At 41.9% G+C, this 15704-nt stretch overlaps 1 protein-coding gene across 1 annotated transcript; it reads left to right on the top strand.

Annotated features, from left to right (window-relative positions):
* Positions 1–1934: 1934 nt before the first annotated feature.
* LOC118424268 lies at positions 1935–6676 on the top strand. Its single transcript, XM_035832811.1, has 7 exons — positions 1935–2085; positions 2749–2884; positions 3336–3620; positions 4026–4087; positions 4288–4374; positions 5413–5506; positions 6445–6676. The coding sequence occupies exons 2-7, from the start codon at positions 2755–2757 to the stop codon at positions 6549–6551; spliced, it is 765 nt and encodes a 254-aa protein (XP_035688704.1). The 5' UTR covers positions 1935–2085; positions 2749–2754; the 3' UTR covers positions 6552–6676.
* Positions 6677–15704: the final 9028 nt, after the last annotated feature.

Below are 15704 nucleotides of genomic sequence, written 5' to 3'. Positions count from 1 at the left end.
CCTGATGATGCCTCTTTCTTTTCTTATCTATTGACATGTTTATGTGTATGTTTGTATATCCCCTTGTCTATTGTTAAGGTGTACAATGCTGTCATTGCCGCCGTATCTTTGGAAAAGGCAATGGAAAGTACGACCAGGGCTTAACGTTTCTCCTATTGGGTCAACCAGTCATCGCTCTCTGTGAGACGAGCTTGTTTCGCGTAGCTGTCTGGAAACCAAAAAAACATGGTGCGAAAAGGTTTAGATCTACGGCAGATAATTTCTCATCTTTCGGCCACTTTGTACGACTAACATCATCATCATCATGAGTTACAGTATGGTTCAAAACTTTTGGACACGATCGAAATTTAATACGCGCGTGGATATCATCCATATAATCAAATCAATAGCATATGACCTTATGGAGAAGAAATGTGGTTCCAGTGATACTCATAGCAACAGTCAATTGGAGGTGGCTTCCAAGACATGGATCTGCTCAAGACACAGTGGGTAATAACATACTGCCCCTTCAGGCTCAAAAGACTATATATGGGACTACCTTACTTGGTAGTCCATCTCGGTCAACTCTCTGTGTGTAATCAACTCGCATGGAGGCAACCATTTCTTGAAGTAATCCACGACCTGGTAGACTATTCCTCGTAATGAATATTTGATACTGAGAATAAGGCTTCGCCAAGCATGGTAATATTGATTTATGTCGATTCAAATTTGGCTGCCCATCCTGACCTACAAAATCTCCAGAACCATTTTGAAAAGACACAAATCTCGTATGCTCTCGTGAGATTTCAACCACACAAAACATGCACCAGTCCAGTGGTCACATGACCCGCCCGGTTGCAAACTTATGTGCATGACCTCTGACACAAGCAGGTCACAGTGTCGAGGAATGGCGACAAACGGTGCCAATACGAATACACTAATACATTTAAACAGATACACATTATTACTTCCCTAATTGCTATGATTTTACAGCTTGCAGGGCCATATTGAGCGCGTGCCATTATCTCGATTGGCCTCATAATTATACTAGAACCACATTTCCAACCCGGGGCTCGGCTGTTTGCGGGAACGAAAAAAAAAAAATTTATAGCTCAGTTAGCCTAGTATCCAGTCGTTTTATAGATCCCAACTGTCTTTTGTCCTCTCCGCAAAGCTATTTCCGCACCAAGTGTGCATATGGCGGTGCCCATCTCCACTGGGCCACACAAATCACTACACTAGAGGTTAGTCCACTGGTAGTGGTATGTGTGTTCAACTCCATGGCTGGAGCAGTGGTCTAAATATGTATAACCCATTTTGAAATTGACAGAAACAGGAATGAAATAAAAAGCTGCAAACGTGCCTGGCCAGCCAGATCTACAAGTCGAGACTTAATTGTTTAGGTTTAGACTTAACTGTCTTAGACACCTCCAAATGTTCAGAAATTGCACCAAAAATACGCAAAAGAACTACACTCAAAGTTCTCAAAGACGATCATTAAATTGAGGTAATCAGCAGTGTGTCGTTTATCTCCAGTCTTAAACCATACATAAAAATTTAAAATCCATGGCTACTATGCAAAGGCTATGTATACTGTTTGATCAAATGGACTACTAAAAGTATTACGAAGGGCAAAGTACTCATCCGACTTCCAAAAAATGCCGAATGTAAAGTTCAAGTAATTTCAGACGAACGTACTTATTTATGTCTCAGTTGGAATTTTTCATCTTTTTTCAGTAAAAGATCTTATAACATCATTGATGCGCATGTCATGGTACTTCCTGTAACAGTAAGAGGCTTTGAAAATAGCAACAACACATATTTGCAATATTGAACGAGACCTCACAAGGTCGGCACACGACAAAGAGATATTTATACCATCGTCACCTTACGGATACGGGAGGTTTGACTGCCGCGTATAGGAGGGGCGGATACGGAAAGTTTACCTGCCCCAAGGTCGTGTGACATCCGCTCAAGGTCACAGCTGCTTCATGGCCGTGGAGTTCTATATAACCGCCAGACGCTCAACGTTGTCCCATCCACTCGTACATCAAACGGTGAGAGTTACGTGTCTTGGTGTTCTTGCTCAACTACATTGTTGAAACAGTATGTATTACGTTTTTTTATGTTTTCCTTTGTCTTTCCATATCTAAATAGACGCTGAGTTCTACTTGTTGAGACGGCAACGTTAAATGTAGTTAATAGAGCGTATCTATCAAACGGTAGGATTCTCAATTATTCGGCGAGTATCAAAAACTAACTACGTTTACAGCAACGTAGAAATACCACTATTTACCGGCCCTATCACATTAACTGTCCATATGTTAGCGACACTGCTTCAGGATCAAAGTTTCAGTACTTAGGACAGGACGTTAAGTCGTGGTCCATTGGTTAGCGTACTTTGTCGAAACGAGCAAGGGGAATTTCCTTCGTACCATGAACCTGTAAATACTTTACATTAATCTAAAAAAAGATTAACGGTTCTTGGTATAAGTTACTGTACAGATGTTGGCACATTGACGCACCAAATCCGTAATGTGTTTTGGCACACAATTAGACAGACTAGCCGAAGAGTTTCGGTGGGCGTCACTCCACCGCCACGGAAAGTCGTGTAAAGTGTATTTTCCGAGGGCACATCGTCGGGACACGGCGGGTATCAAACTTGGGACCTTTCGATTCCATGCCAAACCGCATACCAGTTGCGCCACACCAACGCCACTAATACTGTACAAATCATCTGTCTAAAGCATGATCACCCCTTCTTTTCAGATCGTCATGAAGGCGTTTATCGTGATCGCTCTGCTGTGCCTCGGAGGCACCCAGGCCAGTCTTCTGGACGATCTGGCCGCCGCCACCACTGCCGCCCTGGACGGCATCCTCTCCACCGCCCAGACCGCCGCACAAGGTGACTTGTTCAGGTTATTTATCATTTGAACATCAGGAAAGGGTTTAAGCAAACGCCACTCTTTCTTTAATTTGGATCTGGCTGTGAAGTTAACATAAAAAACACAACACCAGTGGAAAGTTTTTTTGTATAGAATCGTGGGGAGGGTATTAATCGCCCTAAGAGAGGAAGAGAGGGGTGGACAGGAAAAGAAAGTATACCTAGAGACAGACACCTCAGAAGAACTATTGTGTTTTCGTAGTATGCATCCTTCCACCCCGGGGATGATGCATATGTTAGTATCGTGGTTTCAAAGCCGTGGACAGCGTCTTGTACGACTTGTCAAGTCAACGCCGGCGTGGCAATCCTTGCCACGGTTGGTACATAAAAGAAGAATGGTCCTGGTGATGTTGTCTCTGTATTTTTGGTACAGAAGTGAACAATCATAATTACGCCTATCGTCTTTATCCAGAACTGTTGGACACCTACGTGCCCGTCCTCGGCCAGACCGCCCAGCAGCTGGTAGGAGAAGCGGTTCAAAATCTGGGAGATTCTCTGACCGGCCTGCTTAGCGGCAAGAAGAAGCGCCAGGAGTTCCAGACCGAGATCGGCAGTATCCTGCACGATGGTGTCATGGACCTGCTGGAGCACACCACCCAGGCCATCCAGAATGTCCAGACCGCTCTCACCGGCACCATCGACTCTCTGTTCGGGACCGGGACTACAGACCCTGCTCAGGCTATCGCCACCACTAGGCGTGAGTTTCCCTAAGATGTTTTCGTTCACTCCTGACAGCCTAACTTGTTTTGCTGATAGCAAGCAAGATTTTGATCCAAACGAATGATGCCAATGTCGATATCGTTTCGCCTGAAGCAATGAATACATATTTCAAAGGGTATGGAGGAACGCAAATTTTGTACTTGCAGTATTGACTTCTGTTTTGGAGCAATGACACGACTTTGCTATTGAGAGCCTGCTTTGCTGTCATTTCGCTTGCAAAAGTTTAAATTATTCTTAAATGCGTGCCACACAAACAATACGCTCTTTTTTTTTCTTTCTAGGCAACCTTAAAAAATAAACCATCCGACAATCGGTGAAACCCAGACGTAGTCCAAACATTTCGTGTGATTGTTATTTATTCATTTCTTTACATTTCTTACAGGTCTTCTGCTTAGCAACCGCCTCAAGGCCAAGCAGGCTATCGCTGCAACAAAGATCAGGATGGTGAGACTTTTCTGTACCACTTTTACAGTAATGATTTAAGTCATCGATATGATGTATTACTGTCAGTATCTATCAGCAGCTTAAATCTATTATATCGCACTTCAGAAATAATACTGTTGGGACTAGCGCTTTAGGGCATACTTCTTCCTTCACATATGAACGACTTTTGTTTATTTTGTTTTTTGTTCGTTTCCTTTCAGTCCCGTGGCTTCTTCGACGACCTTGCTGCCGGTGTGTCCACCATCTTCCAGCCCGTCATCGACCAGGCTTCCGTGGCCTTCAACCAGGTCAGTCGTACTTTTATACGGGGATAGAATTCAGAAAGCACCACCTTTCGGATTTCCTCTATAAGAATGTCAATGCATCCATGCCATGATCGCTGTTCGAATATGGCGCGGTTTACTCAGGCATTTTGACTCACTTACAAACCTGGGACATAAACGAGGATAGAATGTGGACTTACTTGTGCCAGAGGGGGAGTTACTCCCACAGTAAGTCCACCCTATTTTGCAATATCTGCGGGCTGTTGGTGTTAGTTTCGATGGACTATAAACCAAAGTTGATCCAATTAAGGAGTAAGTCCATCTTCAGTCCTCCCTGAGTAACTCCATTTTCAGACCATTGGATTTACTGTGAGTGTTCCATGGTAAGTCGTTCATAAGTCCATGGCTTTCAAGGGTCGGCTACTCCAAATCAACGCAGAATCAACGAATTGAAACAGCTCAACCCTGAGCAACAGTCGACCCTAGCGTACAGGCCAGCGATTCGGCGTACTTGCTGACCATCCCTAAGGCATACGTCACATTTCGAAATTGTGGCCTTTTACGTTCTGTGTGTTGCGTTGCCTTTCTTATCATATTTCGCTCTCGGAAGCTGCCCGACCGGGCCCTGTTTTGGAAATGTGACGTTAGCCTAAGGCCTAGGTCCCAATGTCCAACCCGGGGCCCGGCCGGGTAGCTTTCGGAAACGAAAAATATGATAAGAAAGACAACAAAACACACAGACCGTAAAAGAATTAGTCAGGAGCATAGTTTGCGTTGGGGATCCTAGGCCCTACGGAAGCGTTTCCGGAGCGAGTCGGGTTCCCATATCTTAGCAGGTGGTTCGTTCCCTTTCGTCAACAAAAGTTCCGAGGCCTATCGCCCATGTCTCCCGCCGAATTCTAATCCTCCAGCGTCTTTTTTTATTGCTGTTATAACTGTATGGCTGTAAATGTATAAGCTCAAGGCTGTGTTGATATGTAGTTTTCTGTATCCGACAACGACTGCTTTTGCTCACAAGCGCACCTAGCGATTACAACGTGTATTACCCTGTTTTGCCTGTAGCTCGTTGATGCCGCCACCGCTGTCGGTGCCCAGGTGGTCGACCACGGCACAACCCTCCTCAACAACCTCAGCACCACCGTCAACGACACCATCAGTAAGTTTCATCCTTCATCTTTGTAATTTCATTTCAATTGTAATGACAAATATGAACCAGTCATTCCAGGCCATCGAAGAAAAAAATCATCTCATCAATTTATTCTTCAGCGTATTCATAAAACGAATTGATAACTAAATTTAGTAAGACAAGATTTTCGCGAAAATGCAGAATGTAGCCTTTTGTCACACAATATTATACCATTGGACTCGCCCTGTATTGTGTGCGAGTAAAATGTTCTTATAAAAGATGCTTTTGTTTAAAAAAAAAAACAAAGCTAATATCTAACATAGGATCTGATTGGCTACAGGCGTAAGAAGAAGAAGAAAGAAAAACAAAAAAAAACACATCAGACAATTTATATGTTTTTCTCTACAGGGAAAATATAATTTCATTAATCAAGTAACGATAGCATCCTGACCACACTACAGAATTTTTTTTTACATCCATACGGATTTGTTTACGGTAAATACATACATTGTACATCCGCTTTACACCGAAGAGGTACAATACATCATCATCATCGGTCGGCTGCGGCAATACATAGTAGGGCATCAATGGCGTTATATCCCCCACACAACTGCTTGCTATTTCCCTAGGCTCGCTGACTGTTAAGCTAGGGGCACAACCCGCCGTACGTGCTTTTTGTCCGTACGTTTTTGGGGAGGTCACGTCCGCCACGTTTTTCCGAAAACGTGGGGAAGGACTGGCAGGGGCAGGGAGGGAGCACGTCTCTCGCACGGTTGCGCCGGTTGCGTGCATCGTTCGTTGCGCAAGTGGTAAGTGAGTTGTACGTGCTTACAACGTACAATCTCTGTGCGATTGCCCACGTTTTGGCACGTAGACACCACGTAGACGTACGGCGGGTTGTGCCCCTAGCTTTTACTGTGTTCCCCTAATCCTCCCACTCACCATGTGTTGAACTGCCCATTGCACAGACTCGCTGACTGCTGTTGCCCAGCCCTACATCGATGACGCCAACACCATCATCAACTCCGTCTCCAACCACTTCACGGAGACCTTCGGCGCCGGCACCACCGCCTAAACACCCGGGGACGCGCGGGGAACACAGCACCTCCTACCGTATAGTCAGGCACGACATACTGGGAGGCTGCATAGAAAATTGGTCCGTGAAACGAGGAATGAATAAACAATAATCAGTCAAAAAAAAAGAAGGTGTTGACTTATTCATTGTGATTGTTACAATTATACAATTATATATGTGTAAATTATACTTAAAACCTCGTGAATTCCCCGATGCCATTGTTTTTGTATGTTGTTTGTGTATGTTTACTATTGTATCTCAGCGTTTGTTCTCATTATTTAGTTTTTAATCTGGACAAGGACCAGATAAAAGTCGTCGCCTGTTACCGCTGTCCTGTCCTGTGACAAAGCTGAAATAAATGAATATACATAAATAAAAGGATGAATAAAAACCAGACCGGACGACGGGGCGCCCGTCTCCGTTTCAATAGCCCGTGGGCCACACGACTTTGTGCAATCACTACAACAGGTGCCGTGGCTTGTCCACTGGCAACTACCATACTCGTTCCTAAGTGCTTAGTGCTAAGCAAAGAAAGCAACATGTATACGGACTCTAGGACGAATAGTGGAAAGATATATATATATTACGTTAACACCTGAATGGAAGTCCAACTAAAAACAAACAAGTACCCACCACACTAAAGAACCCACTACACTGATCGAAAAGAATATAGGGCTCCTTCACGGTGTGAATGGATCAAACAAATCTATCCGGATATGGAGCTTGTACGGTTCATTACAAACCTGGTGTGTTAAGCCATGACACCGCGTACCTTGTATCAATACAAACAAACAAACAAACAAACAAACAAATAAACAAAACGAATACACCTACCATGTCTGTTGCATGGATTGAGGCCACGGGCACGGATTACTGTCACCTCCTAGCGGATTTTTCAAGCATTGCAATTCTATAATGTAATTTTACGGCAGCATGAAGGTTGTGTCGAACTTGGTTACTGTGATAGTTATTTTTCTGCCCTTGTTTACTTTAGGAAGCTTGAAATTAACAAAATAGGTGGATACGCGTGCTTGCTCTGAACGATCACAGTACAAATATGCTGGGGAACTATGGTGAATTCCAATTAAAACTTTTAACGCTTTGTTCTATTTTTGATTTTGTTTTTTTAAGAATGCCTTCCAAGAATGACCAGTTTGACACCTGCTTTGTATAAGTTGTCCTTTCGTGTCAAGGACTAGACTATAAAGTACTTGGATACATCCCACGAGCCAACCATTTCTAAAGATAAAATCTGGACCTGTTTGGCCAGTCGCGGTTCTCCATACTCTGCAACAATGCAGGGGTGACATGGCCTGAGGGCTTCGGCACAGTTTAAATGTCAATAGATCTAGATGTACCACTTGATGTCATGGCAAGTGTTTTGGGGGGTCATAACAGCATAATAGCATGGAGGCAATCCCAAAGATTCGTCGTATATAAGGCTTTAACATCACTAAACAGTGCAAATTCGAAATTTGAATTGAGAATTAAACGACTGGAGCTTTGCGCTTTTAACTTCTCGTCAGTAACGCAATATGCCGCTTAGCCGTAGATACTTGCCAGAGAGATTTTTCTCAAGATAAGACGGGTGTGTAAGGCGGGTGTCAAAATAATGACTACCTGAAATTGTAGACTCGCGTATTGTTGTGAGATGATAACAGGGTTCCCACACTTATCTAATGTTTTTTTTTTCTACAAGCATATATTTCTGAATTTTCACATGTCGCAAAGGGTTCTAAAAGACCCACTGCACTGGTTGTCACTATTCAAAGGAGTCCAGCAAATTATACCATATTTATGTTCCATTTCCGTTCTGAATGCATTACACATACTGAAACTGTTACCGAAGCGATAAGAACTGATTTGTAGTATTCGCTCCAATTTCTTAAAGGTCACCCAGACTATAATTATGACCTTTAGTGCCCCCGGGTGACCCGTGAATGCCGAAAGCGTCGTCTGAAATTCCAATCCGGTCTATCACCATTTTTCGATCCACTGAATCCTTTATAAACAATTTGGTTCTAGGGTGGAGAAACGCCATGCTTTTGTTCTCATTATCCGAAGTGTTCCAATGTACCTAGGAGCTATTATTAAACATTTATCTCAGATTCTTTACTTTGAAAGGGAGAAAAGTTTACCTACTCTTGGGTCATTGACCGGTATTGTATTGGCACGGAGCTAGAATGTTGCACAATACTAGTATTAGTCTGAAGAGTGTTACGAAAGTATGATAGATTAAACACGAAACTTTGCCTTATTATCACCAGAGTTCAAACGTTCAACGGTAATACAGATGATTAAAGCCCACACCACAAAGGGCGAAAAGTTTACCTACTCTTTTCAATCAGGCAATGAGCTGTCTTAGTATCGACACAAAGAATAATGCACAATATATAGGCTGAAGAGTGTTACGAAAGTATGGTAGATTAAACGAGAAACGCTGCCTTCTCTTAAAGTTAAAATTTTCCATAGTAACACAAACGACTGTCCTCCACATCATAAATTGAAGGGAGAAAAGTTCACCTACTCTTTCAGTGTGGCAATGGCCTGTATTGTATCGAAAAAGAGAATGTTGCACAACATATAGACTGAAGTAGTACGAAAGTATGAGAATTGTACACAGGAAAAGTTTGCCTTCTTCTCATCAGAGTTAAAATGTTACACAGTAATACAGACGACTAAAGCCAAGATCACAAAGCATGAAAATTGATCGGCCGAAGACTCTACATAGAAATTTTAGCAGTAGTTATGAAATGCCCGGTCTTCTTTCGATCATCTCGTGATTTGTAGACATCGGCCCAATATTGGCAGGTCCTCGAACGAAACCCAGTGGGATGGGATAGATTTTTAGAGAATAAAACGCCCGAGTCTCTGGCTATTTCTAAATTCGTGACTTTCTGGTGTTTAGCAAATACAGTCGGACGGTGTGAAAGGTTCATAGTACAGACCAAGGACGTGCTTGTACAGACTACCTAGTACTAGGACATAAAAAACTACGAACGGTGACCGAAGATCATTACGGTCAATGGAGACTCAGTTCAAATACATTTAAGTATAATTCTGATTAAATTCGTGGTGGCAGATTCATTGGCTGTCACAAATCACGTGACGTGACGTAAAACTGAAAGTCATGAACTCTGACGCAGCTCGGCTCGCCAAAATGGCGTCGTATTTCTGATACAAGATGGCTGAGAATTTCTATTTTAGTACTGTAAACATACGGTTGTCGATCTACAGTTTCTGACCAAGATTTTAACTCAACTGTAATTAAGATGTTTGGAGGAAAATTGTGGTTTTCCTTTGACTCTAACAAAATGAATGAGTGCATGAATGAATGAACGAATGAGTGAATGAATGAATAAAGGAAGGAAAATTCCATTGAGTATCATGGACTTCTTCGAAGACCACAGAACAAATACAGAGTAATCAATGTTTGCACAACATTGCCAAATACACATCTACGGCCTTCATGTGTCATGCACTTCTGTTTGTATGGACCGTCCTTCGTGTCTAACTGAGAGCTGAAAGTTGAACGTTTATAAGAGAAATGAGATATAACGCGATATATAACGATATATCGTGAGATATAACGCGATTTCTACCATATTTGGTCACATTAACTAAGGTCAAACCTTTTCCTATCCTTAAAACCTAATAGTTATGACATTTGGGTAGACATAAATACTACGATTACTTCTTTTTCCGTTGCAAACATTCCTTTGAATAGAATGATTGGCTTAGTTACAATTTGACAGTCAGTAACGTTTAGACATGCACCGATGGTCTTCAATGAATCCCGTGACATTTTCTTAAATGGGGACACAAAAGACTCATCTTTAAGATTTCATTTTCTCTTACGACAATGCAGGTGCAAATCATTTTAGTGCATCTACATGTGCGCTAAAGGTTCAAAGCTTAAGCCTGATCTACAATCATTTTTTGCTTAGTTGTATCGTCTTTAAAAAGGCTGCAAAAACCGGGCCTTATAAAAGAACTGGTCAGAAAACTGAACTGTGATGGGATCTGTCAAAAGGACATTTTTCGTTGTGACAAAAACCAAACAGGTCATCAAGCATTTTTTTAAGTAAAGATTTGCCAGTTTTTGTCTCACACGACCCCACATCTGAGGTTTTTTTCACGTTGTAGGTTTCTTTCTAAATGGGATGTTGTTTGAGAAACGATAATCATTTCTAATTACTTTGCTGACATTCTTGAGAAGACAATGGCGTGATTTGCCCATTATTTCCACTGAATCTGTCTTACAAAAACAGACAAAGGTCCACAAAGATCTTGGATTGTCAGGGTTAGTACCTATGTGTTCTATACAGCCTTCTTCAGACCACACCGATGGAAGTTTGCCATTTTGTAGACGACAGGATTTCCTGACTATAAAAGTGTAGCAGGTAAGAAGACAGTTCCTCTGTAGCATGACGTACATCAACCATTTCTTCAATAGAATTGTCTGAAAAAGAATTTGGATTTATTCTTTCCTTCGAATAGGTACGAATATTTTTCCATATTCAATCAGACCAAAAAGGCAACGCTATATCAACAATTTATTACTGGGTGTCAAACCATGACAGCCAATAGGTTGGGTTGTTGTCAGAATATAGCAACGAGTTAAAGCATAACGTAAAAACAGATTACCAGTAAAAGTATCATGAATAATGCCGGACTAGCTAATCCGTCTGTAAAAATCATGTTCTTCAGAGACAATGATAAATGAAGAATGTAGAAAATTAGAGGGCATGCCAAAAGTGAATGATGTGTTCCTATGCAATGTATCTTATGTTTTGTTTTGTTAAATGTTTCGAGACGAAAAGATTTTGATGGATACTACGTCTGAAAATAACATTGAAATAAGATTGTACACCTTGTACAACAGTTTAGGGCATGTGAAAGTGTGAAGATGATACCATTTTACAGAAATATCCTACTCGATAGCTAACCCAATCGCTGAACCATGAAATCATGAGGGTGGAGCAACTTAATACCGGAACCAGTTTTGAACGCGAGTGGTAGCACAGATTTGTGATTGAACGTTTTATGCAGAAATGGCACGATATAAATACTGAAACTTCAATTTTCAAGTATTAAGCTAGCATCCTTTCTCCATATTACTTAGGGTTGAATTGAAACGTGAGAAAGAAAGAATGAGTAGTCTATTATGTAGATCAAAGAGCAAAACACGGACGCCGGCATTATTAAAACCTGAAATGTGTAATCAGAGCTTCTATCATATAATTAATGCCAACAAAAGACTAAGTGATTGCACCTTTTGTTCTAATCTATTACAGCTTTATCATAGGTCCTATTCTAGGCGAAATAATGATAGGTGAGTGAGTAGTAGTAGTAGTACAGTTATGTATGTAGCACTCTTTTAGATGGAGAGGGTGGATTGGTTAGTTGCGTAAACGAAAAGTAAACACTTTACAATCTAGGTCAGCCGAATGATAATAATCGCTGTTATCTAAGCATGGCTTTTGGCTCCTGATAGGTGGCATTTTCACAGTAAGTAAACACGTTAGCGTGTTATGGCAACAGTTTGAAATTTCAATGATTCGGTACCGCTCTACTAAGTAACAGTTTTTAAGGTTAAGGTTTAAACAGTCTCTATCCGGTGCTTTATTTTCAAGCATACCTGACTCGTTGGTCTGTTATTAGAGTGTCGAGACGAACCAACTACTACAATTATCACTCAGAACTTTTAAACACAATTAAGAGTACCGTAGTTTTGTACAAGCTTCAGTTAAAACAGCAATGCGGTTTCCTAACGTTCGCTAACAGATGATGTTCATGATTCATCAGAAACTCCCGGTTTTGTCCACCTAACGCTCCACGGACAATAGACTCCATCCTGTGTTATGTTACAGTCTTAGACAATGAATCTATGCCAGACAGAACGCCTGTATTTTTGTGGAGACGCTCCTTTAAGCATGCGTGGCCGGTACACTAAAAAAGTCTCGATTTGGCATAATCATTACAGTTTCTATGTACAGTAGAAGCCGCTTAATTGCACGGCCTATTTGCCAGTGAATTTGGTGCAATTATCCGGCTGGTGCAATAATGCGAAGTTATCTAGCTGGACCGCACCGGTTTGGGATTCTGGGATTCCGTGCAGTTAATAGAAGTGTGCGTTAATCCGATGTGCAATTAACTGGCTTCCACTGTATATACGGAACTTCTATGTTTATTCTATCCGGGCTGAGGCTAGGTGCTCAATTTCACCTCAGTCGAGTGAGAAAATAGGTGATAAGTGCCTTTCAAAGGGCACAACACCAGTGAGTCCTGTGTGGGACACCAACCCTGAATCTTCAGGTCTCAAGCTAACGACCCTAGCCACAAAACCAGCTGGCCACCTCGGTGTGAAAACATGTCGTGTGAGCCCGTTTATCAGTCGCCTTGCTCCAGGCCAGTGCGTAATACCTGACGCACGGGCTGCAAAACTACTGGCGTGAGGTCGCCGACAGATTTAGACTGACGTCAGAGAAACCTGCCTTTCGGGCAGGTACGTTCACACCTGTTCTGGTATTTTCCGCCACATTTACTTAAGCGGGTGAGAGCGAAGACATGTATCACCCGTGCCATAAATCAGTGACAATAATCGTCTCATGCTAGGACAAGGCTGTGTAGATGTTGGTACACGATCCTAACAGTTAATGTGGTATCTCACTGCACGTGGGGCACCTGTGCTGCACTGCAGGGTTCGAAGATTACTGAACGAATGTCAGAGATAAAGAAGGAATTTTCTTACGTTTTTTTTTTGTCTTCTAAGTCATACTTTTACGTATTACGCAAATATCGAAATTATAAATATTGGCGAAAATGACACAACAGTGCCGCAGTGAACGAACCCCGCAGTGCCGCACCGTGCCCCAGGTGCAGTGATATACAACCTTTAGCAGGAGACGAATCTTTATATATAACAGTTATATAATGACATCCTCAGGCAGCATTGTACAACAAAAGCTTTGTGAATTCGTATACACTTGTTTTAAGAAGAGGGGAGAGACGTGCAAACGATAGAGTTAGTGGTAGCATAGCTTTAGTTGTTCTCTTTCACTTGCAATACTGAATGGTATTTATTCATTCATTTGTTTACTAACTAATTCGTTCATTCGTTCGTTCGTCCATTCAAAAGGGGGGGGGGGCAAAACAAAACACGAAATGGTTACAATCACACATCCCAAACCATACGGTTTCGGTCACCAAATAATTACCGGAGGTAGCTATTGCTTCAATCCTACCAGAATTGGACCCGAATTTTGGTAGCGACACTACATCTGTTTCCACATATTTATAAAGTTTACCATCTTTATACTCGTATGTATACTTCAGTCTAACTACACATTCCTGCCCATCTCAGTCAGAATATATACGATTGCTAGCTGAATTTTATGGTGAGGCCGAATTGTAGTAAATTTACACGGGGTTTAAGATTTGTATTACACTCATGAAAACTCAAAAATACCACAAAATACATTTTATTGCGACGCAGTGCACACAAACAAAAACAAACATATATGATATAAAACAAATAAAATATTGGTTGATAAGTGATTTTTATTTTCGCGATGATATATTTTATATAGTGGCCTCAAATTTATGAATCCTGAGTTGTCCATCCATCAATCTAAAGTGACACATTTTTGTTCCACGAGACCGGTAAAATGTATTGAGTACCTTGAAATAGACTCGGTCAAATCTTAAACAAATGTTTCAAGTATAATCTTCTTAGCCTCTGCTCTTCTGATGCAAAAGTTACAATATTTGTTGATACAGACATACGAACAGACTGCTTTGTTGGGTGACTTCTAAAACCGCGCACCCATGCTGAGAACTTACTCAGATGTAGAAATGATCTTCTGGAACTCAAGAATTAGAAAATGCAGTCTCCAGGCAGACGTGTTAACTAGCTGGATAAAAAAAGAGAAGAATTTGCCCAAAAAAGGACAAATAAGTTGCTATGGGTTTTCGGTCAGTCTTTTGCAGTCTATCCAGGTATCCTTTTGCCTGATAGTTCACTCTTAGGCCAATTAACCAAAGAAAGTGGGGGATATGCCATCATGAAGAAATGCCTGTGGTTTAAGTCCGCTCGCAAAACTTTACGACTGTCGATCGAATATATGTTTGTTGATATAGGCCACAGTTTGATATCGGCACAGAAACAATGGAGCGAGCCTTTTGACTGAAAATCTCCCCTCATGTAGGTTGGGGTTCGGTATCCTATGTACATTGGCGCTTATCGAGAAAACAGCGGACGTTTCCCTGCCCGAGATGGCATTTATTAATTAGAGCTCGCAGACTCGTCGTCAGATCGATTCATGCATGATGTGATTATGGTATCATCCCCTGTCGAGCTGTCGACGAGCTGGGGCAGTTTCTGTGTGTGTGTGTGTGTGTGTGTGGGGGGGGGGGGGGGGGGCAGGTGATAACAATGTGGCACTCCAATTTTAGTAACTTATTCTAACAGGGCTACATACAGAATACACGCAGCAGTAGCTATATACCTCCCTGACAAAAGTCAGTTTGAGTTCAAGGACTCCTCTGCTGAGCTTTTATTTACCGACTGGGTGACGCTGTCTTCGGGATTAGACAACTCACTTTTGCTTATTTCTCCATCCATGAAGGAATTTGATGCTATACCTACACTCTGTGTCTGAGAGATAATCGCTACAGACAAGTTCGGATTTGAAAAGAAAACGAAATACTTGTAGTGCAAAATCTCTGTCTTGGCGTGTTTGCAAAATTGTAGTCTACCTGTGACAAGTATTTTTATGTAAATTGAGGCCCTGAAAGCGCGCCCCAGGGTGCACGTGGGGGCACACCGTACAACCTGTTCAGGGATTCTCAGTATCCTGCCGTGGCCGGGACCATGGCGAACCGGAGGGGCACTTTGTGCTGGAGTGGAGGGAGTACATCGTACGACAATCTACGGAGTAATTCTAAAAGCAGGGAACGTACTAGCACTTAGTTACATCAAAGGAAATAAGGAAAGAAACATGAACAGAAATGGTCACAAAAGCATTTGTGATGGATGCGTTAAAAGCTGTCATCTGCTGACAACGACGGAGCTAGCTAGATGTACATAACATTGGCACGATCACCAATATTGCACTTACAAATACGAAAAATACATATTTTGCTTGTTGT

The sequence above is a fragment of the Branchiostoma floridae genome, chromosome 10 (assembly GCF_000003815.2).
Source record: "Branchiostoma floridae strain S238N-H82 chromosome 10, Bfl_VNyyK, whole genome shotgun sequence".
In the NCBI taxonomy this organism is placed as follows: Eukaryota; Metazoa; Chordata; class Leptocardii; order Amphioxiformes; family Branchiostomatidae; genus Branchiostoma; species Branchiostoma floridae.
Note: the sequence above shows the minus strand (reverse complement) of the source record. Positions and strands in the feature narration are given on the sequence as shown.